The following is a 27,906-nucleotide window of genomic DNA, read 5'->3' as shown; positions in this document are numbered from 1 at the left end:
CAAGGTTCTTGTCTACCAGGTCTAGCAGTTAGCAGTAAGATCGCTGAAAGAAAAGGAAGTTGGACAGAATAAACTGTGGCTTGCATCTTGGTTTACTTGTGTACAAATACTGAGTTTCTGTGCTTGTGAGATAAGTGTGGGAACATGGACAGCTTTGACAAAGCCAGCAAGTGACAGCCTTTGCAGCCGGCAGGAGCCCTGGCCCAGGATGTGCCGGGATTTGGCCGAAGCTCCTCGGCAGGCTCCTGATGGCTCAGCCCCCACCCCGTGACTGACATCCACCCCCGTGCCCAAAGCGGACCTTACTGAAGTGGCTAAATTCAAGGAGCCTTCATAGGGGCTCATCTCATGATGCTGCAGGGAGGAGGTTGTGGTCCTGCATCTTCTCTGACTAATACAGATTGATCTTTGAACAGCAAGGTTGTTCCTGGCCACAGATACAGTTGCAAGGACGATGACCTCCTGATGATTGCCGAGAAGAAACAGTATGGTTCTTTGTCAAGAGCAGTGGTGTAAATGTGCTTTTGTCAGCAAGAGTCTTTGTTTCCTATGATAAAATTTTACTGTTTTTTTTTTAGATGGAAAAATTATACCTACATTATTTGAGAGCAGAGAGCTTTAGAAAAGCTCTGATTTATCAAAAGAAGTATCTTTTGCTGTTGATTGGTGGATTCCAGGATTCTGAACAAGAAACACTCTCCATGATTGCCCATTTGGGGGTATTTCCTTCCAAAGCAGAGCGGAAGATCATGTCTCGTCCCTTCACCAAGTTCCGCACGGCTGTCAGGGTGGTCATCGCGATATTAAGGTCAGTGCCGCCACATTCAGTCAGCACGTTCCGTGTCTGTCTCTGTGAACGGGCAGCACGCTGCATGCTTTTAGGTGATTTTATTTCATGAAACTATGTAATATATTCTATTTTTAAAGATGAATGGTATTTGAGACCTTAAAGAAAATAGAGTGATGAACTTGTCTTCAGGAAATTGTGTTGTATGAAGCTGCCACCTTTGGAAACTACAGATTTAAGGACACCTTTGTATTGCAGAGGAACATCTTGCCTTTTAATGGTTTTTGTGCCACAAATTTTTTTTTTTCATTTCCTAGTTTTAGAACATGCTGGATTTCTAACAGCGTTTTTCCCCTGAACGCTGTGCAGCTGTGCCTGCTCCTGATGCCCACAGAGGTGTTTGCCAAGGCTGTGCATGGGCCTGTCTGGAGGGGCAGAGGCAGCAGAGAGCATCTAGGAGGCCTGCCGCTTTCAGAGACCGGGCCCTGAGGAAGTTCAGTCATCGGGGCTGCGGGCCGGGCAGAGTCGGGTGCAGGCGAGGCCCCCTGGGGTGCCATGCTCTCAGCCTCTCTGGCCCCAGGGCACTGTGTCTCCTTATCTCTGAGCTCTCCTGACCATAGGCCTCCACTGTCCATCCTTCCACCCACCCATCTGTCCATCCTGTGTTTGTGGGGAGAGCGCCCTGCATGTGGAACCATTTTAGGCACTAGATGAGGAAGGTCAGCAGACCCAGACCCTACCTCTAGGGTCTTCCTGTCAGGAGGAGAGAGCATTCGAAGGCAGCAATGTCCCAGATGGGCAGGCCGTGTGTCCCTGTGAGAGCACTGCCTAGGGTAGCTGCCACCAGGGGATCTTGATGGGTCTCGTGGAGGAAACGGCAGCGTCTGCTGTGCCTCAGAGGAGGGAAGCCACAGACGCAATGCTTGCCCTGAAGGCCATCCTGGCAGGGATGTCTGGGGCCCTGGACCCCGACCTGCATGCCCCCGTCACCCACACCCTGCGTGCTTCCATCTGACGGGCTCCTACAAGGGCTAGGGTCTCCGTGTTTTGAGCTTGTCCAGTGGCATCTGTGACAGGAAGACGGGAAGGTCGTGGGCACCAGGCGGGAGCGGCATGTTTCCCAGTCACCAGTGTGGCCGGCTGTGAACTGGAGTCGTCCTGGGCTGGGCCGTGGCGGGTGTCTGGGGGAAGGGGGCCAGATGGTCCACAGTGGGGCGGTCGTGAGGCTTTGTCAGGTGGTCGTGCGTGGGAAGGTCTCCATCACCGGCAGCCCCGCCAGCGCTTTGGATGCGTGCACCAGGCAGCCAGGCCCGAGTGAACAGACTGGCTGACTTCAGCGTCCTGGTCCTGGTGGGCAGTGAGGGCCCATGCTGCGTGTTTGATCGCGGTGGGTTTTCGTTGCTCTTTCCCTTCCTGTTTTGTTGTACTTTTAAGTGTGTCTTGTCTCCTTTTTCTGTAGATTGCGTTTTTTGGTTAAGAAATGGCAAGAAGTAGATCGGAAAGGAGCCCTGGCACAAGGCAGAGCCCCTCGCCCAGGTGAGGCTCCCGCCCCAGTAACAGCTGGACCACAGACCTTGCTTCCTACTCCTTGTAGCGTTTTCATTAACTTTTGGGCCATTTTTCCGTGTTTCTGGGGATGTAATAAGCACGGTAAGAGAATCCATGAATTCATCAGGCCATGGTCCAGAGGCAGGGTGTGCCCGGTACAGGGAGGTCAAGGCTTGCGTTCACTGTGAACGTGGTTCATGGGGGCGTGCGGCAGTGGGAAACCCCGAGATGCTCAGTGTGTAGATTCTTTGATGGTGGTTAGCGAAATGGCGTTTATTCCCCAGAGCGGCTGAACTCACTTCACGCCACCGCCTCGTTCCTTGTAGAGTGTCATGCTTATTGCCGGCTCATTCACTTCTTGGTCTTGTTGCCCCCCACAGCAGAGAGCACAGCTGGCTGCACTAGCGCCGAAGGATCCGGCTCCAAAGCAGGGCATTTCCAGGGGCTCTTGTCCCAGAGTGACAGGCCTCGTGTGCAGAGAACGCAGGGTGGGCGTGCAGCTCCCTGGGCCTGTGGGGCTTGAGCTGCCTGAGCTGCTGCCAACCGCCACCGGGACTGGGCGTTCCTGGAAGTGCCTCTCCCAAGTTGTTGTTGTCTAGAGACGGGCTTGCTCTGTCACCCAGGCTCAAGTGCAGTGATACAGTGACAGTTCACTGCAGCCTTGAACTCCTGGGCCCAAGCATCCTCCCTCCTCATCCTCCTGAGTACTTGGGACTGTAGCCTGAGCACTGTGCCTGGCAGCTATAATCAGTTTCGACTTCCACATTTTAATAGTTGCTTCTTGGAATTAACATGCTTTGATTCTTCAGCATTCTGGTCATCAGGAAAGTTTGCCCCTCTGAGTCACACCTGGTGGTCTCCAGGGTTCCTTCCCCTCCTTCCTCCTCAGCCAGCTCTCAGAACCGACAGGACCCCCACGCAGGTCTTAACTGAGACCCCTCGCACTTCCTAGAGATGGCCTGCCCCTGTGGATGCAGATAATCAAAGCTCAGGTTTCTTACAAGCTTTTAAAAAGATAATATTTAACCTGTGTACTTTTAAAAATGTCTCAGAATTGCCATACAGACTCTTAAAAGTCTATACATTTACAATTTTGATAGCTGGGCCTTTACTAAAATGCATTCATTTCTTTTCCTAATCCCTTTGTCGTGAAATAATTCTGGGAAAGGACCCCGAACCCGACGGCCACAGCAGTCTCCACCCAGAACCAGAGAGTCCCCCCCAACCCGGGATGTGCCCTTGGGCCACGCCAGGGACCCCGCCAGAGGCCATGGACTGGCAGGAGCAGCCTCCCCGCACAGTGGGGGAAGGTCAGTGGTGATGTCTTCAGGTCTTTGTCCTGCCAGTGCTCTTCCTCCAGCCTACATAGGTTCTCAGGGAAATATATCTTTTAAAGTTCTGGCTTTGGCCCAGCCCAGAGCAAGGGAGGAAACTCCGGCGTGAATCCTTGAGGGCCTAGAAGTCCTTCTTGTTTTGGGGGATGACCCGGCTTTTCTGTCTGGTGGCTCTGGTCCCCCAGAGCCTGGTGCTGTGATCTTTAGTGACAGTGGTTATGGTGGCTGAGGGCCACTTTTGTGAGGGATGTGCCAGGTGAAGAAGGCATGTTCCCTGCCCTGATGATACTTGGAAGCTCTGGGTGGAGAGGGAAAAGTGAAACCCCTGGTGTTCCCTGGGCCCGGTAGAAGGCTGGGAGGAAGGACGGCTGAGGTGAGGCCTGAGCAGGGCAGGTATCACCCTAGACAAAGAAAACAGTTCTGGAAGATCAGGAAAGGCAGGTGGGACCTGGTGCATAATCCACATTGGGTAGCAGGTACATCGTCAAAGATTTAGCAAAATAATATGCAATAGTCTATACTCTGGAACATTGCACAGAAGGTGGCTTTTAAAGCACTCTAGCACTTTTTATAAGGAAAGACCTGAAGGAAACATCCCGGAGTCGCCCATCCCCACAGGGCTGGCAGGCGGGGCTGGCACCTTTCTTCCACACTCACTCACCATGACTCTGTCAAACTCAACATTTTTTTTTCTTCCCTTGGTGGTAATTTGTTTGAAGGGCCACTCCATCCCCAAATTCAAGATTAGAAAGATCTCTGACCACTTCTCAAGATCCAGAACATTCCTTGACAGAGTATATTCACCATTTAGAAGTGATCCAGCAAAGGCTCAGCGGGGCGATAGCAGGTAATGCAGGTCCTCGCTGGGTGTTTATTGGGCATCGTCACTGTACCCTGGACATGGAGGGCCCATCGAAAGCTGGCTACTGTTCAGCGTGGTAACTGAGTTTCGGTCTGGACAGTCAGTTTCACAGCATTCAAATATCAGTTATAAGTGAAGACTATCACAAAAGTATAAGCCAGTGCACTATTATGTGCTGGGGTCAGTTTGACTTAATCACTGTCTGGACTTTTTTGTCCTTTCTCTTAAATTGATAGCAAACATAAAGATTGTATTTTGACCAGGATATAATTTGTTCAGTGTTTCTTAAATATCATACTTTAAACCATGGTATAATTCATATTTTTACCAAAATTTACATGAATTCAGTGATAGTGTTTCAAAATTGTGAAATTCTTTTCAAAAGATGTGTGAAGCCTTTTAACAAATTTGCTGCCTCATTTTTATTTATTTGCAGATTCTATTTCAAAGAAATCCTGCCACCAGAAGATTAAACAGTGAATAAAATCCTGTGGCTCTTAACCTGTGACAATTCTGTTTGAGGAAAAGATTTGTTTTTCCCTTTTCCCACAGAAGCTCATGGGATGGCATGGGCACTACTCTGCACGTGCCATGACACCAGCCCCCAGATGCCTTGAATTAAGTACTTGTCCTCACCTTGATGCATGGCTGCACAGCCAGATGGAGTGTTTTCCGTGGAACCCTTCGTGTGTTTCAGGCACGTGACCTTCGTGAGGTAACACGACGCTGGCTGTGCTGCCGTGTGCCTGTCAGCAGACCCATCCTTCCTGCCTCCAGGATGGACCCATAGAGAAGCTTCCTGTTGTTGTGTTTATTTTCTTAAAGTGTACAGATGGAAACTTCACTTAAAAATAAGAACAAAACAACCCAAAAGGAATAAAATTTAATCACTGTTTTGTTTATGAATAGCCCTTGTATTTTCATTTTATCCAGTTTGCTTTTCTCACTGGCTAAAAAATAAAACAGACATAAGCCAGACATTTTCCGTGGAACTTAAAGCATTTTTGAATGGCTGTGTGCCTGCTGTTTGTGCTCACTTGGTTTCTTACCTTTTTAAGATGCTCCCACTATGTATCCACCTCTCATGGCCGTGCTTTTTTTATTTATTTTTATTTTTATTTCTTTAAGAGGGAGTCTAACTCTGTTGCCCAGGCTGGAGTAAATGACGCGATCTCTGTTCACTGCAACCTCCACCTCCCAGACTCAAGCAATTCTCCTACCTCAGCCTCCCGAGTAGCTGGGATTACAGGTGCGCACCACCACACCTGGCTAACGTTTTTATTTTTAGTAGAGACGGAGTTTCACCATGTTGACGAGGCTGGTTTCGAACTCCTGACCTCTAATGATCCATCTTCCTCGGCCTCCTGAGGTGCTAGGATTACAAACATGAGCCACCGCGCCCAGCCAGCCATGCTTTTTTATGTTTCATTCATACTCGGACTAGACAGTAATACCTAGCCAAGGACCCTTTACCCAAAAATGTGCTTGACGGGTATAAAATTATAATTTTTGGAGACGGGGCCTTGCTCTGTCACCCAGGCTGAAGTGCAGTGGCGTGGTCACAACTCACACTGCCGCCTTGACCTCCAGAGCCCCAGCGATCCTCCTGCTTAGCCTCCAGAGTAGTTGGGACTAAGGTACGTACCACCACGCCTGGCACTAATTTTTGTATTTCTTCTACATGTAGGCAGGGTTTCACTTCGTTTCCCAGCCTAGTCTCAAGCTTCTGGCTCAAGCAGCCCTGTTGCCTTAGTCTCCCGAGTAGCTGGGACCACAGGCACACACTGCCACACTCATTTTAAGTAGAGACGGGGGTCTCATTCTGTTGCCCACGCTGGTCTTGAACCCCTAGCTTCAAGTGATCCTCCTTTGCCTTGTCATCCCAAAGTGCTGGGAATACAGGCTGAAGGCACTGTGCCCAGCCCTAACTTAACAGTTTATTGAAGGAGGAATAAAATCAAATGAAACGATGAGAAAAAAGACAAACACGGGATATTCTACAGTTAACTGCCCTAGTTTAATCAGAGACGGTGGGAAGGCGAATGTGAGGTGCCTGCTCTAGGTTAAAGTAGCCAAGGAGCTGTCACCAGAGGCAATGCACAAAGGCCAACTTGGGAGGGAGCAACTTAAGAGATTTTGGGGGGCAACTGGGTAAATCTGATTCTGTACTGGATAGATTCTAGGAGGATTGTTAATTTGATGGTTATGTAAGAGAGTGATTCCCTTAGGGGTTGTATGCTGAATTATTTAAGGTTAAACAGCCATATCGTATACAATTTGCTTTGAAGTTGTATATGATATGGCTGTTTAACCTTAAAAAATGCACAAATGTATATGAAGTAAACATGCAAAATCTTTTTTAAATATTAAATTTAGTGGGTAGGCTGGGTGCGGTGGCTCACACCTGTAATCCCATGCACAAATGTATATGAAGTAAACATGGCAAAATCTTTTTTAAATATTAAATTTAGTGGGTAGGCTGGGTGCGGTGGCTCACACCTGTAATCCCAGGACTTTGGGAGGCGGAGGCGGGTGGATCAATAGGTCAGGAGTTCAAGACCAGCCTGACCAACATGATGAAACCCGACCTCTACTAAAAATACAAAAATTATCGAGGGGTGGTGGTGCACACCTATAATCCCAGCTACTCAGGAGGCTAAGGCAGGAGAATTGCTTGAACCCAGGAGACGGAGGTTGCAGTGAGCTTATGCTGCGCCAGTGCACTCCAGCCTGGGCCACAGAGCAAGACTCTGTCAAAAAAAATTATTCTCCGAGTGCAGTGGCTCATACCTGTAAACCCAGCACTTTGGGAGGCCAAGGCAGGCAGATCACGAGGTCAGGAGATGGAGACATTCCTGGCTAACATGGTGAAACCCCATCTCTACTAAAAACAAAAAATTAGCCGGGCATGGTAGCACATGCCTGTAATCACAGCTAGTCAGGAGGCTGGGGCAGGAGAATCACTTGAACCTGGGAGGCGAAGATTGCTGTGAGCCAAGATTGTGCCACTGCACTCCAGCCTGTGTGACGGAGCGAGACTCCGTCTCAAAGAAAAGTAATTTCATGCACCTGCCTGATGAGAGGCAAATACTCATGTGATAGAAGATATTCTAGCCCTTGCCCCAGGGCCCATGGGGCATCTCTCCGTGGTCCAGGCGCCTCAGGTAATACAGACTTCTTCAGGACTGGGGCAGCCCAACAAACAAGCGGTTTGTTGACTTAAAGTTAATGCACGAATAAAATAATATAAAATTAGGAAGGGGGAAGTGATCAGTGTATTCCCTGAAGTTTAAAATGCTACAGTTGTTTTTGCAACTTGTCATGAGCTCTAGTTGATACTCCTGCCTTCATCCATCACCTAGTCCTTGTTTTCTGGTCCTGGCAGCACCTCAGGGTGCCTGAAACCTCCTTCCTGAAAGATCTGAGGCCTTAATGGTCTTTTCTTTAGAGGACTCTTCTTTCACGAGTGAACCTGGAAGTCGTCAGTCAGTACCAAAAGGTGCCAGTGAAGACACTGGATTGCAGATAGAGATGCTCCCATTTTCGTTGCATACGAGCCACCCAGTTTCCCCCAACAGTTGACATCGCCCCATCCCTGCGCGCTGGCTCAGGCAGCAGTCTCAACTGCTAGTTCAAAGGCACCACTGTCATATGGTAGAAGCAGTCCTCCCTTGGGACAACAGAATTCAGTTAGGAGAAGCAAAAAAATTGCTCCTGGGGTTATTTGGTGCCATTCCTATCAGCAGCCCTTATGTTTCCCACCAGCATATGCTGTCTGTGGGAGAAGCGGCATGACCTAGTGTTCCTGCGAAGCCTTTGCAACACCTTGTATCGTAGCGCTCCGTACTGACAGGGTGTTGTCTTCCGTCTGGCATCATCATTGCACCTTCAGGGGGCCTTTGCATCGTCCACTCCACTCACTGCAGTGAGCTGAGATTACGCCACTGCACTCCAGGCTGGGTGACAGAGCAAGACTCTTTTGTCTCAAAACAAAAAAAAGTCCAAGGTCCAGGGACACACTGATGAAAGCCTCTGTGCAGAGTCCCAGATGGCATCACAAGGCAAGGGCACTGCACGTTAGCCCAGGTCTCTTCCTATAAAGTCACCCGCTCCACTACCACGATAACTCATTAATCCACTCATGATCCAGTCACTTCTTTTTCTTTTTGAGGAGGAGTCTCATTCTGGCTGGAGTGCAGAGTGGTGCGATCTCCATTCACTGCAACCTCTGCCTCCCAAGTAGCTGAGATTACAGGCGCACACCATCACACCTGGCTAATTTTTCATATTTTTAGTAGACAGGGTTTCACCGTGTCACAATGGTCTCGATCTCCTGACCTTCTGATCTGCCTGACTCAGCCTCCCAAGGTGCTGGGATTAGTGAGCCACTGCGTCCAGCCAATCCAATCACCTCCTAAAGGCCCCACCTTTTTTTTTCCTTTTTTTTTTTTTAAATGGAGTCTCAAAGTGCAGGGGTTACAGGTGTGAGCCACTGCACCCAGCTGGCCCCACCTTTCAATACTTCTATACTACCACCTGGGGAGATGGAATTTCCAAAACATGAAATTTGGGGCACACATTCAAACAGCATATCCCATACGCAGGTGTCTGTTCTCTGCCAGAACCCAGGAACAAGTCAGATGTTGATGTTGCTGCTGTTTTTTTTTTTTCCCTTGAGATGGAGTCTTGTTCTGTAGCCCAGGCTGGAGTGGCACGATCTCAGCTCACTGCAACCTCTGCTGTCGGGGTTCAAGCGATTCTCCTGCCTCAGCCTTGTGAGTAGCTGGGATTACAGGCACGCGCCACCACACCTGGCTAATTTAGTAGAGACGAGGTTTCACCATCTTGGCAGGCTGGTCTTAAAATCCTGACCTCATGATGCACCCACTTTGGCCTCCCAAAGTGCTGCGATTACAGGTATGAGCCACCGTGCCCAGCCTCAGATGTTCCTTTTCAAAAGGCGAATGAGTTGCTAGCCAAAAGCAAAGCTTTACTTCAAATCCCTGGGGGTCTTGAGCCCAAGAGTTCGAGATCAGCCTGGACAACATAGTAAGACCTTGTTTCTACAAAAATAAAAAAATTGGCCGGCTGGACGTGGTGCTGCACCTCTGTAGTCTCTACTCAGGCGGCTGAGGTGGGAGGATCACTTGAGCCCAAGAGGTTGATGCTGTTGTGAGCCGTGATTGTGCCAATGCACTCCAACAGAGTGTGACCCTGTCTCAACAAAAATAAAATCCTCTGGGGGGCTGTTCTAATGGAACTTTATCCTGGAGTACCACCCAGGCACCCTCAATTGCAAAGACCCTTTAAGCATCATTGAAACTTCGAGGTCATAAATCCTGAGCAGGAGGACAGCTTGCATCAAAGCTGCAGGTCTTCTATCGTCCAGATCCCGCTTCAAACAAACAGCCTCAGGCCAGGCGTGGTGGCTCACGCCTGTAATCCCAGCACTTTGGAAGGCCAAGGCCGGTGGATCACCTGAGGTCAGGAGTTTGAGACCAGCCTGGTCCAACATGGAGAAACCCGGTCTCTACTAAAAATAAAAAATTAGCCAGGTTTGGTGGCAGGTGCCTGTAATCCCAGCTACTCAGGAGGCTGAGGTGGGAGAATCGCTTGAACCCAGGAGTTGGAGGTTGCAGTGAGCCAAGATTGCACCACTGCACTCCAGCCTGGGCGACAGAGCAAGACTGAAAAAAACAAAACAAACAAAAACTAACTGCCTCTAGGTTTCAATAATGGATTGGAGCAGCGCACCCAAAAATGGCATGTGTCAAATCCAAAATCCACACAAGCCCAGCTTGGTGCCTTTCTTAGTGGTAGGCAGTGGAAGGTACAGCCTTTTACTTCAGAGGAGATACCATAATACTCCACAGACAACTCAACCCCATACCAAGTGCCCAGTTTTTCACGGGATTTATCTCCTACCATATAGCACATTTCTTACTAAGGTATCTAGGGTACTTACTACTCCCTGTTCACTGGAACCGATTACTGTGATCTCTTTAATGTAGATCTCTCTAAAATCAAAATATTACGTCTAAGCAAAGACCCTCAGATAGTGAAGAGGTACTGCTGTCTGCACCTGCTGAAATTGAATGGATCATCTTTGCTAATTGGTATTGAGAAAAAAGGGATAAAGGAGCCTGAATAGGAAACTTTTTATGATTGCACCTGGGATGGGTACTGGATATGGTTTGGATCTGTGTCTCTGCCTAAATCTCATGTTGAATTGTAATCTCCAGTGTTGGAGGTGGGACCTGGTGGGAGGTGACTGGATCATGGAGGCAGCTTCTCATGGATGCTTTAGCACCTGGGTGCTGTGACAGGGAATGAGTTCTCGTGAGATCTGGCTGTTCAAGTGTATGGCACCTCCATCTTCTCCCTCTTTCTCCTACTCCACGCATGTGAAGTGCCTTGCTCCCCCTCTGTATTCTCCATGATCGGAAGTTTCCTGAGGCCTCCCAGAAGAGAAGCTACCGTGCTTACTGTACAGCCTGCGGAACCGTGAGCCAAATAAACCTCTTTTCTTTATCAATTATCCAGTCTCAGGCATTTCTTTCTTTTTTGTTTTTGAGACAGAGTCTTGCTCTATCCAGTCTTGCTCCACCCAGGCTGGGGCATAATCTTGGCTCACTGCAACCTCTGCCTCCCGGGTTCAAGCAATTCTCCTGTCTCAGCCTCCTGAGCAGCTGGGACTACAGGTGCATGCCACCATGCCTGGCTAATTTCTGCATTTTTAGTAGAGATAGGGTTTCACCATATTGGTCAGACTGGTCTTGAACTCCTGACCTCAGGTGACCCCCCCCCCCCTCATTTTGGCCTCCCAAAGTGCTGGGATTACAGGCGTGAGCCACCATGCCTGGCCTCAGGTATTTCTTTATAGCAGTGTGAGAACAAATACAGTGCCTCACAGAGAGATGCTGATTCTTAAAACCCAGCAATACCACCTTCATTGCTTGTAGGCCCATACCAAAGCTCCGATCCCGATAACAGCCCACAGAAGTACAAGGCATACTATAGAAGACAGCCTATACAACGAATCATAAAACTGGACATAAACAGCAGCTTTCCACTGAAACTGGAAATAGAAGACACAAAACTATGCCTGAACAGATTCAGAAGGCATAAGTGACCCAAGAGAGTGATCAAACTCATGATGCCACCTTTTCTTTATTTTTTTTTTTTTTGAGACAGTATTGCTCTGTCACCGAGGCTGGAGTGCAATGGCGTGCTCTCAGCTCACACAACCTCTGCCTCCTGGGTTCAAGCAGTTCTCCTGCCTCAGCCTCCTAGCTGGGATTACAGGTATGCACCACCACGCCTGGCTACTTTTTGTATTTTTAAGTAGAGACCAGGTTTCACCATGTTGGTCAGTCTGGTGGTCTCAAACCCCTGACCTCGTAATCCGCCTACCTCAGCCTCCCAAAGTGCTGGGATTACAGGCATGAGCCAGCGTGCCTGGTTGATGCCACCTTTTCTACTTCACATTCTCCTTTAGTTCACATCTTTGGTTTCACAGGACGCTCCCTATGAACAGCTGACAGAAGAGGAAAAAATGCAGGTTTGTTTTACCAATGGATCCATACAGTATGGTGGCATGAACCATAAACAGGTGCTACACTAGTGGCTCATGCCTGTAATCCCAGCACTTTGGGAGTCCAAAGCGGGTAGATTACAAGGTCAGGAGATCAAGACTATCCTGGTCAACATGATGAAACCCTGTCTCTACTAAAATATAAAAAATTAGGCATGGTGGTGTGTGCCTGTAGTCCCAGCTATTCAGGAGGGTGAGGCAGGGGAATTGCTTGAATCCAGGAGGTGGAGGTTTTAGTGAGCCAAGATCGTACCACTACACTCTAGCCTGGCAATGGAGCAGACTCTGTCAAAAAAAAAAAAAAGGTGCCACCCTAAAAAAAAGGTGCTACAACCTAGTTTAGGATTGGAATTTGGAAGATTTCCAGCTGGCAAAACTTGGGAGGGTATAGCTGGTGGTCCATCTTATATGGAAAGAGGCATCTGAGTTTACTCATCCACAAGCATTCCTGTGCAGTGGGTTACTGACTGTGCAGCTGGTTGATAACAGAAAAAGATTGCAACGATGGTTTCAAGGAAATCTCCAGTGCCGGGCTCAGTGGTTGATGCCTTTGGGAGGCTGAGGTGGGAGGATCACTTGAGCCCAGGAGTTCTGTCTCTGTAAAGAACAAAAACTAGCTGGACATGGTAGCATGACCCTGTGGTCTCAGCTACTCAGGAGGTTGAGGCAGGATTGCTTGAGCCCAGAAGGTTAAGGCTGCAGTAAGCCATGATCATGCCACTCCAGTCTGGGTGACAGAGCTGAGAACCTGTCTCAAGATAAAACAACAGAAGTCTTGAGGACAGGTATGCAGATAGACTTCCCAGAATGGGCAAAGGGAAGGTATTAGTTCCACATAAATGCCCACCAGAGGCCATCCACCGTAGAAAGGAAATTTGGTGGACAAAATGACCTGTCCTGTGAATGTCTGTCAGCCTCTTTCTTTAGCTAACATGATGCTGAGTGAGCTCGTATAACCAGTGGCAGGGAAGGAGGCTTAACACTGGTTTAAAAATATACATTTCTCTTCACCAAGACTTCCCTGGCTTCTGCCGCTCCTGAGTGCCTGAACTGCCAACAGCAGAGCCCAGTGCTGAGACCTTCACATGGCAACCTGGTTCCATCCATTGTGGAAAAGGCAGTGATTTGTCCTCCAGGAATAAAGGCAAGCCCCAGGCACAAATCGGCTTCCCTCTCCTCAGTTTATCTGCCAATGCCACCATTACTGGACTCGCATGGTTTTTTTTTTTTTTTTTTTTTTTTTTTTTTTTGAGATGGAGTTCTGCTCTTGTTACCCAGGCTGGAGTGCAATGGCGCGATCTCGGCTCACCGCAATCTCCGCCTCCTGGGCAATTCTCCTGCCTCAGCCTCCTGAGTAGCTGGGATTACAGGCACGCGCCACCGCGCCCGGCTAATTTTTTGTATTTTTAGTAGAGAAGGGGTTTCACAATGTTGACCAGGATGGTCTCGATCTCTTGACCTCGTGATCCACCCGCCTCAGCCTCCCAAAGTGCTGGGATTACAGGCGTGAGCCACCGCGCCTGGCCCTGGACTCACATGCTTTATCCATTGCTGTAGTTCTGCACAACATTGGCTCTTTAAAGCAGGTATATCTTGGCTGGGCACAGTGGCTCACACCTGTAATCCCAGTACTTTGGGAGGTCAAGGCAGATGTATCACGAGGTCAGGAGATAAAGACCATCTTGGCTAACATGGTGAGAACCCGTCTCTACTAAAAATACAAAAAATTAGCCAGGCATGGTGGCACATGCCTGTAGTCCCAGCTACTTGGGAGGCTGAGGCAGGAGAATCACTTGAACCTGGGAAGTGGAGGTTGCAGTGAGCTGAGATCGCACCACTGCATTCCAGCCTGCACAACAGAGTGAGACTCCATCTCAAATTAAAAAAAAAATAAAAAAGGGCCGGGCATGGTGGCTCAAGTCTGTAATCCCAGCACTTTGGGAGGCCGAGGCGGGTGGATCACGAGGTCAAGAGATCGAGACCGTCCTGGTCAACATGGTGAAACCCCGTCTCTACTAAAAATACAAAAAATTAGCTGAGCATGGTGGTGCGTGCCTGTAATCCCAGCTACTCAGGAGGCTGAGGCAGGAGAATTGCCTGAACCCAGGAGGCGGAGGTTGTGGTGAGCCGAGATCGCGCCATTGCACTCCAGCCTGGGTAACGAGCGAAACTCCGTCTCAAAAAAAAAAAAAAAGGCTGGGCACAGTGGCTCACGCCTACTAATTCCAGCACTTTGGGACATCAAGGCGGGCAGATCACGAGGTCAGGAGATCGAGACCATCCTGGCCAACATGGTGAAACCCCATCTCTACTAAAAATCCAAAAAAAAAAAAAAAAAATAGCTGGGTTTGGTGGCACATGCCTGTAGTCCCAGCTACTTGGGAGGCTGAGATTGCAATGAGCCGAGATTGCGCCATTGCACTCCAGCCTGGGTGACAGTGTGAGATTCCGTCTCATTTAAAAAAAAAAAAAAAAAAAAAAAAGCAGCAGGTATATCTTAAAGCAACGTAAGTGCAGGAAATGACCTCACACATACTCAGGATTCACTGGCCTCATCAGCCAGAAGCAACTGCCCTGACAGAAGGGTGGAGTGGCCAGATGAAGGCTGTTGTCTCCATCAGCCTGGAAATCACATCTGACAAGTTTGAGGTGATGTTTTACAGTGCATGTCTTAAACCAGTAGCACATATATTATGCTCACTCCCTCACTCACAGCCAGACTGCAGGGTTTGGGAACTAAGAGGCAGACCCTGTCTTTACATGTACAAGTTGGACTCCAGTTTCTTAGTCAGTTGGCTAGAGGAGTACCAAGATGCACCCATGCTGACTACCTGGGTTTCACACCTGTTCTTCTCCATTGTATAATGAACCCAACAGCAGCCCTGCTTCCTCCTCCACTACAAAGACAGTGACTCCACTGTTGGCCTGCTGGCTTCTATTAAAAGGATCCCAAAGTTTTCACATATCCATAGTTTTTTTTTTTTTTTTTTTTTTTTTTTTTTTTTTTTTTTTTTTAAATTGAGACAGGGTCTCTGTCTCCCAGGCTAGAGGGCAGTGGCTTGGTCACGGCTTACTGCAGCCTGGATCTCCCTGGTTCAAGTGATCCTCCTCCCTCAGCCTCCCAAGTAGCTGGCACTACAGGTGCATGCCACTATGACTGGCTTTTTTTTGGGGGGGGGGGGCGGGTAGACAAGGTTTTCATTGTTGCCCAGGCTGGTTTTAAATTCCTGGGTTCGAGCAATCCACCTGCCAAAGTGACATCCAGTTTGCAGCCCAGTGGACCACCTAGTGTGTTCGCTGGTGAGTGTCCCACTGGGGGACCAGGACGTCTAACCGTGCAGTCTCAACTTCGGAGGACAAGAAGCACAACATTCCCTAGTGAATCACTGGGAGTGAAGGCAGGTGGGGCCACTCCTGTTTCCACTCCTCAGTACTATTGGACGGTCTTGAATGTGACATATCCTGGAGAATGGCACCCCACCTTCGCAGCATATTGCCCCCCTCCCCCAGCTCGACGGTTCAGCTGTGCCTTCAGTAAGCTGTTTTGGCGCTCTGCCAGGCAGGGGGTCCCATGGACACTACACATCCTTGGCTGTAAAGTGAATCCTGTCTGCAATGTTATGTGGTTGTCAGTGAAACAAACACTCCTTAAGCGTTGCTGGCTGACACTTGAGAGTAGGAAAAACAAGCCTGTATTTGGAATATGAGTCTATTTTCGTGAAAAATGAACCACCAGCCCTTCCAGGATGGGAGAGTTCCAATACAGTAAACTCTCCTTGTAAAATGGGGACTATGTCTAATGACTTCCGTAAACCTGGATGTTTGTGCTCCTTGATGAAAAGACCCACACAGGGAGTTTAGCACTGTCTCTTTTGCTGGCAGGTTAGATACTTAGGGGCAGCTAAATAAGCTGGCTAGATCAGCTTTGGCTAGAGAACCCACGCTGTTAGGCCCATGAACAGTCTCCAGCTCCATCACCTTGGCTGCTTTGCCCATGTGCCCATCCTGCCAGTACTGCAGTAGCCAATGAGAGATGCTTTCCATTGTCAGCTGGCTGAGTCAGCTGTCCACTTGGTTGCACAATGCTTCTTTCATGGATGCCCTCTGGTGGGCATTGTCTACAAAGACCATCATACTTTGTGGCTATTCCAATCTATCTGTCCAGATAAATCTACCACAAACCTCCTCGTCTCCAACTTCCAACTGTTTTCTTTCCAGGCCCTCAGCCAGTCCCCAGTCCATCTAGCGCTGTCCATGATCCCATGTATATTTTCACCTTGGGCCACTTCTTCCGCAAAAAGGTGACTAGCTCTGCCTGAAATTCTGCCAATTGAGAGGATATGCCCTTATCACCATTTTTCAAGGTCACACCTGAGGAGGCTGTAACGTAGCTATTTTCATTTTAAACTCATACCGAGCTGACCCATTTAGGCACCATGCTCACACTTTTTACTCCCGGCAACTGGTTATAAGGGCGCCCCCGCCCACCATGGTCACAGGTGTGAAATGACAGTGCGGCTGATAAAACAGCACTGAAGTCACGTGCATCTGAGCTCTGCAGCTCGATTGGTAACCTCGGTACACTCTCATGCTTAATCTTGAATACACTACTTCCATATTAAAAGGGACTGTTGTTGGGCCTAAGTGATTTTATGACTTGGTAGTTTTAACACATAATGGGCAGTTCTGGCTGCATGGTCATTGGTGCCTTACGGTTAGGTTTTCCATCTAGTGCACCCACCTGGTGCGAGGAATAAATCAACCAGGTCTCTCAGCAACGCAGGGAAAAAGGCTTCAAACTGTGCACAGACTAAGGTAGGAAACGTCACAAAAGAGTGAAAAAGTACTTCCTTGGTGGTCAGAATTCTAGAGGTTAAGTGTGAGTGTGCATGCCTAAGTTCCCTTGTAGATGGTTCCTCTGCAAGATCTGTGATCGTTTCATATGGCCTAGGGGCAGGAGAGAACAAAGCAAAAGAAAGAGAAGTGAGAGACACCTCCAAAAGGGCAAGGGACATAGTTAGAACCCTCCTTCAGGAAAAGAAGAGCAAGCCTTTGGAAAACGGGATAGGCAAGAAGTAAAGATGAAAGGTTGAGCCTGACTGGCACTCAGTCTAAAAACAGAGATAAAACTAAGAAGGGGTGCTGTTAACCACCACTTTGCATCAGTTGGATTCTTAGAAGTGACACTTACCTCTGCCATTCTTGCTCTTGGATGTGATAATTGTTTTATGATCTTGTTAGGGGATGGGGCAGTTTCAGGTTTCTGTTTGGCCTTTTACATTTTGTTATCTCTATCTATAGTCAGGGACCTGGAATGAGCATTAACTGCCAAGTATGTTAGTGCGAATTACTCACTCGAAGTCTAAGAAAATGATCACTAAGTCAGTCCTGTATGTGTATGGGTCTACTGCAAACCGGACCTTGAGCAGGACTCCATCAATTACCTGGCCACCATATGCAGCTACTCTGACAGAAGGGGATACTCTAGGTGTCGGGATGCCAGTTGAAACCCCGCATCCACAAGTCTTCAAAACATTTGGCTAATCACTTTTCTCCAAGATGTAGTTATCAAAAGAAATGGCTATCGGACCCTTTAGAAAAGTACCTGAGCTTCATTTCTGTGTACACTTGTACTGCCACAGGTCCTCCTTGGTATTTGGCCACCTCTTCAGTAACGTTTCCACTTCTGAAAACTGGCTCAGTTCTAGAAACTGGCCATGAAATCCTGATTTTTTTTTTTGAGACGGAGTTTCGCTCGTTACCCAGGATGGAGTGCAATGGCGCGATCTCGGCTCACCGCAACCTCCGCCTCCTGGGCTCAGGCAATTCTCCTGCCTCAGCCTCCTCAGTAGCTGGGATTACAGGCATGTGCCACCATGCCCAGCTAATTTTTGTATTTTTAGTAGAGACGGGGTTTCACCATGTTGACCAGGATGGTCTCGATCTCTTGACCTCGTGATCCACCCGCCTCGGCCTCCCAAAGTGCTGGGATTACAGGCTTGAGCCACTGCGCCCAGCGAAATCCTGATTTTTTTAAACTGGGATAAGCATCTTCATTTTTAAATTTAGTTTTTTGAGATAGTCTTGCTGTGCTGCCCGGGTTGGAGTGCAGTGGTGCAACCACAGCTCATTGTAACCTTGAATTCCTGGGCTCAAGTGATCCCTTCACCTCAGCTTCCCAAAATGCTGAGATTACAGGCACAGGTTACCGTCCCTGTTTTTCTGTTTTGTTTTGTTTTGTTTTGTTTTTCCCAGCTGTATAGTACTCTTCCTAGTTGCCTATCTATTTTGCCTCCAGGGATGCCATGTTTATTAACCTGTTCTATAACCTTACAAGTGAGGCCCCCTTGGCTGCTGCTCAGACCCTGCTGACTACTGTAACTGCAATCCTCTGACTTCTGTCAGTTAAGTGTTACCTTTGGCTTCTTCGGTTTTGTTGTTGTCCCCATTATGTCCCAGAATGGCTTCTTTTGTTTTAGGATCCCATCATCATCATCATCACCCAGCCAAGTTCTGGAACAGCCTTTCTATTGTCATTCTTACCTACAGAGATGAGCGATCACTGAATATTTTAGTGACATCAGTGCCCCTTTCTTCACCCTATGTCTAATGACCTTTGTAAATGATGTGTTATTTACATCTTCCTGTGGAATATCATCTGGAGGGGCTTCCAGGTGCATGGAGTATATAAATTTCAGCATGCCCACGCCCCTGAACCTTTTATCCCCTTTCACCACTGTCTGCCACAGCAATTCTGCCATTTCAATTTTGCTTACCATGGTCCATGGCCTTTTCCAAGTATGGTGTTTTAAAAACACATCGGCAATCTTTTTTTATTCTTCCTTTTAGAAGGTGAAGCCTAATTCCTCTACCTTTGAATATGGGTGATTTAGTGACTTCATTTCTAACAAATAGGAAGTAGCAGAAGTGATGGTATGTAACTTCTGAGGCTGGTTCACAAAAGATACAGCTTTCCCTTATCCTTAGGATTGCTCTTGGAATCAGCCACCGTATTGTGGGGAAGCCACAGCCACAGGGAGTGGCATGCAGGAGTGTGTCCAATCTAGGCTGCAGCCAATCTCCAGCATCAGCTGTCTGACATTGGAGCAGATGAAATCACATCATTCCAGCCTCCAGCCTCTGAGCTGCTCTAGCTGAGGCCTCAGACACTGTGGAAGAAACAACCAATCCACACTGTGGCTGACCCACAGTAACCTAGAGACAATAAATGATTCTTGTTTTAAGCCACTAAGTGTGGAGTGATTTGTTATGTAGCAATAGATACACCACCATTCTAGGAGCCAACCTTGAAGCAAGTCTGCACCCAGTCTTGGCCAAGGTGTTAAATCGCGTATTTAAATAAATACATCTATGCAAGTTTACATACCAGCTCCCTTCATTGAGCACCCTCATAATCCAGTCCTAAACTTTCCCAGCTCCCATCAGGGCATGTTGGCTGGGTGTTACAGCTTGTTATCGGCTGAAGTGTGTCCCCCTCAAAAGATGCTGAAGCCCTAACCCTCCGTACCTGTGAATGTGACATTATTTGGAAATGTGTCTTCAAAGATAAGATGTGCTCATTAGGGTGGGTCCTAATCCAGTATGACTGCTGTCCTTAGAAAAAGAGGCCTATGGCCATGCACGGTGGCTCAGGCCTGTAATCCCAGCACTTTGGGAGGCCAAGGCAGGTGGATCACCTGAGGTTGAGGAGTTTGAGATCAGCCTGACCAATGTAGAGAAACCCCATCTACTAAAAATACAAAAAATTAGCTGGGCATGGTGGTGCATGCCTGTAATCCCAGCTTCTCTGGAGGCTGAGGCAGGAGAATCACTTGAACCTGGGAGGCGGAGGTTGTGGTGAGCCAAGATGGGGCCATTGCACTCCAACCTGGGCAACAAGAGCAAAACTGTGTCTCAAAAAAAGAGGCCCACATCTAATGACCTTTGTTCATGTTATTTTTGCCTTCATTTGGACAGACACACACACAAGATGAACATGTGAATATAAAGCCAGGACTGGGGCAATGCGTCTGTAAGCCAAGGAACACCAAGGACTGCCAGCAAACCACCAGAAGCTAGGACAGAGGCACAGGACAGATTCTCCCTCCCAGCCCCAGAAGAAACCACCACTGTGAACACCTCCATCTCAGACTCCTACCCTCCAGAACTCTGAGACAATAAATGTCTGCCCAATTTGTTACTGAAGCCCTAGCAAACTAATAACACAATTCTTTTGAGGGGGAGGGAGCAAGTCTCTTTCTATCTCATTCCTTCCAGCTGAATAATAGAAAAGAAACCACCATAATTATCCACATCTAGTATGCAGTATGGCGGGGGAGGGAGGAGGACGAGTGCTAGGTTCATAGGAGAGGTGAGCCACCCTGGTAGACTTCAGGTTCAAAGCAGGCCAGGTGGGATGGCTCACTTGAGCCTAGAAGTTTGAGACAAGCCTGGGCAGCATAACAAGACCCTGTCTCTACAAATAATAAAAAATTTAGCCAGGCGTGTGAAACACACATGTAGTCCCAGTTACTTAGGAGGCTAAGATGGGAGGATGGTTTGAGCCCAGAAGTTGAGGCTGCAATGAGCCATGATTCAGCAACTGCACTACAGCCTGGACAACAGAGTAGTAAGACACTGTCTCCAAAAAATAAAAAAGGTTTAAGGAAGTTTGGGGAGTCAAAACTTTTGAAGGCATCTACCCAGGTATCTCCAACCCACATATGATGGGTTTGTTGCTGTCTCTTTTTTAAAGATAGGGTCTGACTCCTGTTGCCCAGGCTGGAGTGCAGTGGTGACATCATAGCTCACTACAGCCCTGACTTCCAGAGCTCAGGTGATCCACCCACCTTAGCCTCCTGAGGAGCTGGGACCACAGCCATGGCCACCACCAGGCCTGGCTAATTTTTTGTGTTTCCAGTAGAGACGGGGTTTTGCATGTTGCCCAAGCCCGTCTTGAACTCCTGGACTCAAGCAATCCTCCCACCTCTAACTCCCAAAGTGCTGGGATTACAGGTGTGAGCCACTGGGCTCCGCCTCATCTCTCATTAGAAGGGCTCCAAACTTGGTGGAAGAATATTGCCTTGTTTGGGCATTTTGCTATTTTTGGAGTTCAGTCAAACAGGGATGTCAATTTCTGGGCCTGGTTCTTGTCTTTGTCCTGCGGCAGTGAATGAAGCTTCTCTGCCTGGAACGGGACAGCCTAACTGCCTTTCAACTGTTTGCTGCTTGCCTTCGGCTGTCCACCATTCTTTTTTTTTTTTCCCTTTAAAAAGAGATCAGGGGAGAGCGTAAACGCAGTCCCCCGCTACCACAAACTATGCAGTCGAGTTTCCCACATTTGGGGAAATCGGCAGGGGTCAGCACATCCGGAGTGCAATGTAAGCCTCGCCCCGGGAAAACCACCTTCCCGATCATGGTATCTCCCCTGCCAGGTAAGCATACGGCTGTCCACCATTCTTAAGAGACTCGGTGGCACTAAGCAATCCCCTTTTCCTTCCTCACAGCGACTCCGTCCACCACCATGAAACGTCCGATACTTTACCCACGCGGGTATTCCGCTTCACTAGTTCGCCCCGTGCTTCACGCTGGTGAGTCACGCCGCCTCCATCCCATCGTCTCACAGCTGTCACGGCTGCAGAACGGTTTCTGCAGAAGCAGATGCTGCGCTGAGTGCGGGCACGACAATGTTTACGTGGTATCACCCCCGCGAAACCAAGGGGAAGGAAGCTCGCGGACGGGGACAGAAGGCAGCGGAGGTCCCGCCAAGCTCCGGCCGGCCTGGTGTGGACCTCCGGAGCCAGAACTGCTGGGGCTCGCCGAGCGGCGACAGTCCAGCCTCACTCACGGCCGCGCCGCTCAGGCCCGCCCCAGCCGCCGCCGCGCCGCCGGACACACCGCCACGCGCTCGCGGCTCCGCCAGGCCCCAGGCTCCCCCTCGTCCGTCCTCCCGCCTTCCAAGGTCACCTCACGGTCCGAGGTGGCTGCTGGGGCTCCTTCCGGGCCAACCACGTGTCCGTCTAGGGCTATATTTTAAAGCAAAGGCGTGAACAACCGTCAAGGTACGAGAAAGGCGCCTCGCCGCCACCACGGCCGGCGTAGCGTTCGCGGTCAGCGCAGCCCGAAAGTGAAGACAGCGGTCAACGCGGACGCGCCAAGCCACGCGGACCAAGGACGAGCCCCGAGACGGGCGGCCTGGATGGGAAGGCCGCGCGCGGGGCCGCTACCGGCGCCTCGGGGGTCAGCGTGGGGACCCCGCGGCCAGCGCCCACGCCCAAGGGCAGCCCATCCCCACGCAGCCGCCGCCGGCCCCCAGCGCGGCAGCCCGCCGCCTCAGGACCGCCACCCTCGCGCAGAGCCTATCGGGAGCGGCGCACTCCCGCCTCTCCCAATGAGGGCCCGAAGCGGCAGCGACGCGTCTTCGGGGCCAATGGGAGCGAGGCTCTGGTGTTGCTGGGCGGGGCCCGGGGGATAGGCGGGGCCCGAGACCCACCGCGCACGCGCGCTCACCGCCCGCCCTTCCCGCCGCGCACGCGCTCCCGTGGAGGGCCGGCCGGGCGCTCAGGAGCGCGCGGGGCGGCGGCGGCGCGAAGGAGCCGTCCGCGCTCGTGCCCGCGCGGGTGCGTGGCCGCCCCGGCAGCGCCCCTGCCCCGCCGCCTTCCGCTCCTCGCCTGGCGGACGTGGGTTGTTTGCCTGAGGGCAGCGACGTAGCGGCGGTCCGCGCTCCCGCCGCCAGGCCCGGTCCGGCTCCAGCCTCCGCCCGGACGCTAGCCGGCCCGGCCATGGCTGACCGCGGGTTCCCGCTGGAGGGGGCGCCGCTGCCCGCCGAGGTGCGGGAGAGCCTGGCTGAGCTGGAGCTGGAGTTGTCGGAAGGTGAGCCGGTCCCCTCCCTCACTCGGGACCCCCGCGCGGCCGCTGGCGTCCCGGACCCCGCCCCTCACCCGGGACCCGCGTTCCTCGACCCCGGGACCCCGCCCCTCACCCCGGGACCCCACCCGTTACCCCCAAGTCCTCCCGCCCCTCAGCCCCCACGACCTCCGTCCCTCACCCCTGGGATCCCTCCCTTCACCCCGGGACTCCCGCGCTGCCCCTCCGGACCCCCGACTTTCACCCCCGGGACCCCACCCGATACCCCCAAGTCCTCCCATCCCTCACCCCCCACGACCTCCGTCCCTCACCCCTGGGACCCCTCCCTTCACCCCGGGACTCCCGCGCTGCCCCTCCGGACCCCCGACTTTCACCCCCGGGACCCCCCTCGTGGCTCCTCACCCCTGGGACACTTACTCCTCACCCCAGGACCCCAATACGGCGGCGCTGCACCCGAGACCCCCGCCTGGACCCCCACACCGGGACCCCTACCCAATTTCTGGAGACCTTTCCTTGCCCCCAGCTGCTCCCCCCGTGGGATCTGACCCCGAGGACTGGCCTTGACTAGGTCGTCTGGCCAGGTGTGGGATCTGGAGGGGAATGACCGCTTTTGCCCCGGGCTGCGAGCCCTTTTCTCCAGGCCGTGGGTCCGGGCTTCGCCGGGGCGACCGTGTCCGCCGTCCGCAGGCAGCTGCTTCCCGGGAGCTGGGGGCCCGTGCCCCGCGCCTGGTGCTCCGGGAGCTGCACCCTGTGCCTCGTTTTACTGTCTATAAAATGGGGTTATAACAGCGCTTTCCTTTTTGGATTGTTATGAGGCTGAAATACCTTAATATATGTGCAAAGCACATAACGCAGGAGTTGTTAGCCCCCTTCATGAAATTTTTTAAAGTAAAAAAAAAAAGGCTTATAAATGGTTAGTCGACAAAAATAGACTGGAGTAATCTGGCTTCAGAGGTGGTGGGTGGCATTTCCCATTTGGATGTTATCCCTGTCAAGGCCCGTGTCCTGATGTTCCTTTTGGCTGTCCCTGGGAGGGAGTTAGGTTTTTCTTCGGTATCAGGAAGGACTTGCAGTCCTTGAAGAAAAGCATGTAATTGATTCTTACTCTGTTTTTGAGACCTAAATGCATTTTCAGCTTTTAGAATCCATTTTAAAATCTTTCTCTTTTTTTTTTTTTTTTTTTTTTTGAGATGGAGTTTTCACTCATGTTGCCCAGGCTGGAGTGCAATGGCGTAATCTTGGCTCACGGCAACCTCTGCCTCCCAGGTTCAAATGATTCTCCTGCCTCAGCCTCCTGAGTAGCTGGGATTACAGGCATGGGCCACCACACCTAGCTAATTTTTTGTATTTTTAGTGGAGACAGGGTTACTCCACGTTGGTCAGGCTGGTCATCCATCCGCCTCAGCCTTTCAAAGTGCCGGGATTGCAGGCATGAGCTACTATGCCCAGCCAATGATCTTATTATTCTTACTGTAAGTTTTAGATTGATAGATTTTGCTGAGTCTGGGGTATTTTTCAAAATATCTAATGAATATGCACGCTAGCACATAGTAAGTCATTTAATCCTTATCAACCTTAGGCAAGTAGATGCTGTTGTGATCTTGTTTTACATATAATAACAGCATGTACTTGCAGTTGTGATATGTGGCACATCTTTTTTTTTTTTTTTTTTTTTTTGAGACAGAGTCGCCCAGGCTGAAGTGCAGTGGTGCAATCTTGGCTCACTGCAGTCTTTGCCTCCCAGGTTCATGCGATTCTCCTGCCTCAGCCTCCAGTAGCTAGGATTACAGGTGCCCACCATCACACCCAGCTAATTTATGTTTTTTTGAGTAGAGGTGGGGTTTCACCATGTTGGCCGGGCTGGTCTCCAGCTCCTGACCTCAGGTGATCCACCTGCCTCTGCCTACCAAAGTGCTGGGATTATACGCATGAGCCACTGTGCCTGGCTTGTGGCACATTTTTAAAAAATGGAAGTACAGGCTGAGTTCACAGTGGCTTCATGCCTGTAATCCCAACACTTTGGGAGGCACAGTGGCTTGAAGACAGGAGTTCAGAACAGCCTGGGTAACATAGCAAGACTCTGTCTCTATAGTATTAAAATAAAATCAGCTGGGCAAGGTGGTGTGCACCTGTAGTTCCAGCTACTTGGGAGGCTGAGGCAGGAGAATCACTTGAGCTTTGGAGCACTGCAGCCTGAGCGATAGAGTGAGGCTCTGTCTCTCAAAGAGAAGAAGGAAAGAAATAGATGGATTTGAGAATTTTTGGTGATTAGATTCTCAGGTGGTCTGACAGACTTAATTTAGAAATTTGACAGGATCTACTGTACTGCGTTTGTTAAGGCTCTTTAGGGAAAATCATATTATATGCAGTTTAGATTCTATACATTTCAAATATATTTTTACATATTGCTCCTAATTTCTGCTCCAATGTATTCATTATTCCCTCAATTTCTCATTATCTTGTAGTCGTGTTTGAGTGCTTGCTAGGAATTGATAATTGAATACTTTCCTCAAAGTACTTCATAATTTGTGGGACAAAACATAAGTACTTAAATGAAAGAAATGTTTCCTATCTATTGAATTCATTTATGCTATTGTTATTTTAGAGATATGTAGGGGATGTATAGATAAGTAAACGTATAAGATTATGTAACATGGAAAAGTACCTTAAGCTGAGAAAGGAAGTAAACAAAATAAGTATTAAGCCCAGGTTTTGTGGCCCAGGCCTGTAATCTCTGCATTTTTAGAGGCTGAGGCAAGAGGATCGCTTGAGCCCAGGAGTTTGAGACCAGCCTAAGCAACAAAGGGAGACCCTGCCTCTACCAAAAAAAAAAAAAAATAGGTTGGGCTTGGTGGTGTGCGCCTGTAGTCCTAGCTAGTCAAGGGGCTGAGGTGGGAGGATCACTTGAAGAGGTTGTGAGCCTTTATATGCCACTGCATTCTAGCCTGGGAGACAGAGTGAGACCTTGTCTCCAAAAAAAAAAAAAAAAACCTGTTAAGGGGAAAAGACAGCAGAGAGGAGCAGAGTAGTGGAGTGGCAGCCAAGGAGGTGGAAGCTCTGGCTTCTTGGCTTCTTTCCCTGCTCCTAGATTAGCCTGACACTTCTTTTGGCCAACGTAGGTCCGTGATTACTTAGTCACAGTCACACATGTGGACCTGACTTACAGGGTGCTTCCACAGGTTAGTGCTGGCTTCTATAGTTTGTGTTGTGGTTGTTGTTGACATGGGGTCTCCTTTTTGGATTTGGAGATGGTTACTGATAAGGACTTTGTTTTCGGCAGATTTTTGGCATCTTCCCACAGTGGCTGGCATCTGGTAAAGTGTCTGTAAATCTCTAGTGAATTATAATGTCTATAAACTTGGGTTTGGTCAGCTGTAAAAGGAGGGGAATACCAGCTTTATTGACATTCCAGGTTTATTGTAAAGATTCAGTCAGATAGTGTGTTTGAAAATTCTTTTAAACTGGTGTTTTATTTACATCATTAAAGGGAGATATTAGTAATGAGTTATAGTCCTAAAACAACCAAAGTTAGTATTTCCTTGTCATTATTTTTATATCTTGTCAAAATAGTATAACTTTTTCATAGCATTCACATTTATCTGAGTGAGAAATTGCCTAAAACAGAGTTGTCACTGTGCTTGGTAGGTTGGAAGGAAGAAGAAACTTAAAAGTGACAAAGATGCTGCCTTCAATGGAAACTGGTAATGAGTGATATTTGAATAATCTAGAAAATCCTGCATCCCTTCCCCTCAGCCTGTTGAAAGTATCCCCTGCCTTTATTCATACTTCACACCTGGCCTTATTCTCCAATATCCTCACTGCATTCTTATCAACCATTGTGATTGGCATTGATCCAGGAAAGTTCTGGCAGAATGCTATGATTTCTTTCCCTAGGGCAAGTTTGCTGAATTTCTGTTATAGATTCCCAAGACGGAAATAAGGCATAGCTGTGTTCTTGCTCCTTAACTTTTCTGGCTGTTTTGCCCTCTTGACTTAGGAGTCTGCTTCAGATTAAGATAAAGAGTGGAAGTACATGGAACCCCACTCTTCTTAGACCCCTTGCCCCCAGCCATGAGCACATACAGAAGAATTCATACAAGTGGTTGCTGAAAACCTGTCAGGATATTCATGGATGAAAGTGAGATCATTAGAGGTATAACCTTGATATTTAAAAAAGAATTAATTTCCAAACCTTTGTGCTTTGCCTGTTACCGTAACAAATTCTTGGACACACCTCACAGCTGCTTTTGGCACACCAGTGCTGTACAGTGTCTTGGAGCTATTGCTGCTGAACTGCTTTAAAACATGGACAGTGGCATTTTGTTCTTTGTTTTAGTGGTCTGCAGTAGGTTAGAGAGGAAATTCCTACACAATAGGCTACCTTTATCCCACCCCTATTATTTTATTCTGGTAATAGGTCTATTCCACAGCTTTAACTTTAGTCTTTTTCTTGATTTCTTATGTTCTATAATACAGGACTTCCAGTCTAGGTGGAATAAAATGAAAAGGGGGAAAAACGCAGTTTATGGGTATACAGGAAGAGATTTCTCTCACAAAGCTTTCTCTTTAACTGTCTAATTTCTAAAATCTGTGATATTCTTTTTATTTATTTATTTATTTTTTTTTGAGATGAGTCTCCCTCTGTCACTCAGGATGGAGTGCAGTGGCTCGATCTTGGCTCACTGCAACCTCTGTCTCCTGGGTTCAAGCGATTCTTCTGCTTCAGCCCCCCAAGTAGCTGGGAGTACAGGTGCCCGACACCTTGCCCTGCTAATTTTTATTTTTTTGGTAGAGATGGGGCTTCACCAAATTAGTCAGGCTAGTCTTGAACTCCTGACCTCAGGTGACCCACCCATCTTGGCCTCCCAAAGTGCTAGGATTATAGGTGTGAGCCACCATGCTCTGCCATAATTCT

The 27,906-nt window shown here is 49.2% G+C and overlaps 2 protein-coding genes, 1 long non-coding RNA gene and 1 other non-coding gene across 17 annotated transcripts in view; 2 read left to right on the top strand and 2 right to left on the bottom strand.

Annotated features, from left to right (window-relative positions):
* Nucleotides 1-5,437, top strand: part of PCNT (pericentrin) — a 123,253-nt gene extending 117,816 nt beyond the window's left edge. For 6 of the 8 annotated variants that reach the window (XM_074389373.1, XM_074389371.1, XM_074389370.1 and 3 more), the window contains 4 exons: nt 579-808; nt 2,247-2,323; nt 3,504-3,645; nt 4,389-5,437. In XM_074389373.1, coding sequence (XP_074245474.1) covers nt 579-808; nt 2,247-2,323; nt 3,504-3,645; nt 4,389-4,611 — 672 coding nt within the window. In that variant the 3' untranslated portion in view covers nt 4,612-5,437. The remainder of the gene's footprint in view (nt 1-578; nt 809-2,246; nt 2,324-3,503; nt 3,646-4,388) is intronic. The other 2 variants (XM_074389372.1, XM_074389374.1) reach the window with 2 other exon arrangements.
* Nucleotides 75-22,477, bottom strand: LOC104653092 (uncharacterized). Of its 3 annotated transcripts, none has more exons than XR_012514880.1 (3): nt 16,867-22,477; nt 5,168-5,375; nt 75-3,300 (listed from the first exon to the last, which is right to left on the bottom strand). It is a non-coding gene; the product is annotated as an uncharacterized LOC104653092 (long non-coding RNA). The 3 variants fall into 3 exon arrangements; XR_012514879.1 differs by having other exon boundaries at nt 5,168-17,072; nt 21,670-22,477; XR_012514878.1 differs by having other exon boundaries at nt 5,168-21,773; nt 22,092-22,477.
* On the bottom strand, nt 21,405-21,567 carry LOC120368480 (U1 spliceosomal RNA). The gene has a single exon (XR_005582596.1). It is a non-coding gene; the product is annotated as a U1 spliceosomal RNA (small nuclear RNA).
* Nucleotides 22,478-22,655: 178 nt separating the features above from the next.
* The window catches only part of DIP2A (disco interacting protein 2 homolog A), a 112,849-nt gene continuing 107,598 nt past the window's right edge, over nt 22,656-27,906 (top strand). For all 5 annotated transcript variants that reach the window (XM_039480381.2, XM_039480379.2, XM_039480377.2 and 2 more), the window contains exon 1: nt 22,656-22,997. In XM_039480381.2, the coding sequence (XP_039336315.1) occupies nt 22,907-22,997 (91 nt within the window). In that variant the 5' untranslated portion in view covers nt 22,656-22,906. The remainder of the gene's footprint in view (nt 22,998-27,906) is intronic.

This window comes from Saimiri boliviensis, chromosome 18 (genome assembly GCF_048565385.1).
Source record: "Saimiri boliviensis isolate mSaiBol1 chromosome 18, mSaiBol1.pri, whole genome shotgun sequence".
NCBI classification, from domain to species: domain Eukaryota; kingdom Metazoa; phylum Chordata; class Mammalia; order Primates; family Cebidae; genus Saimiri; species Saimiri boliviensis.
The sequence above is the reverse complement of the archived record's forward strand: the minus strand, read 5'-3'. Positions and strand labels throughout refer to the sequence as shown.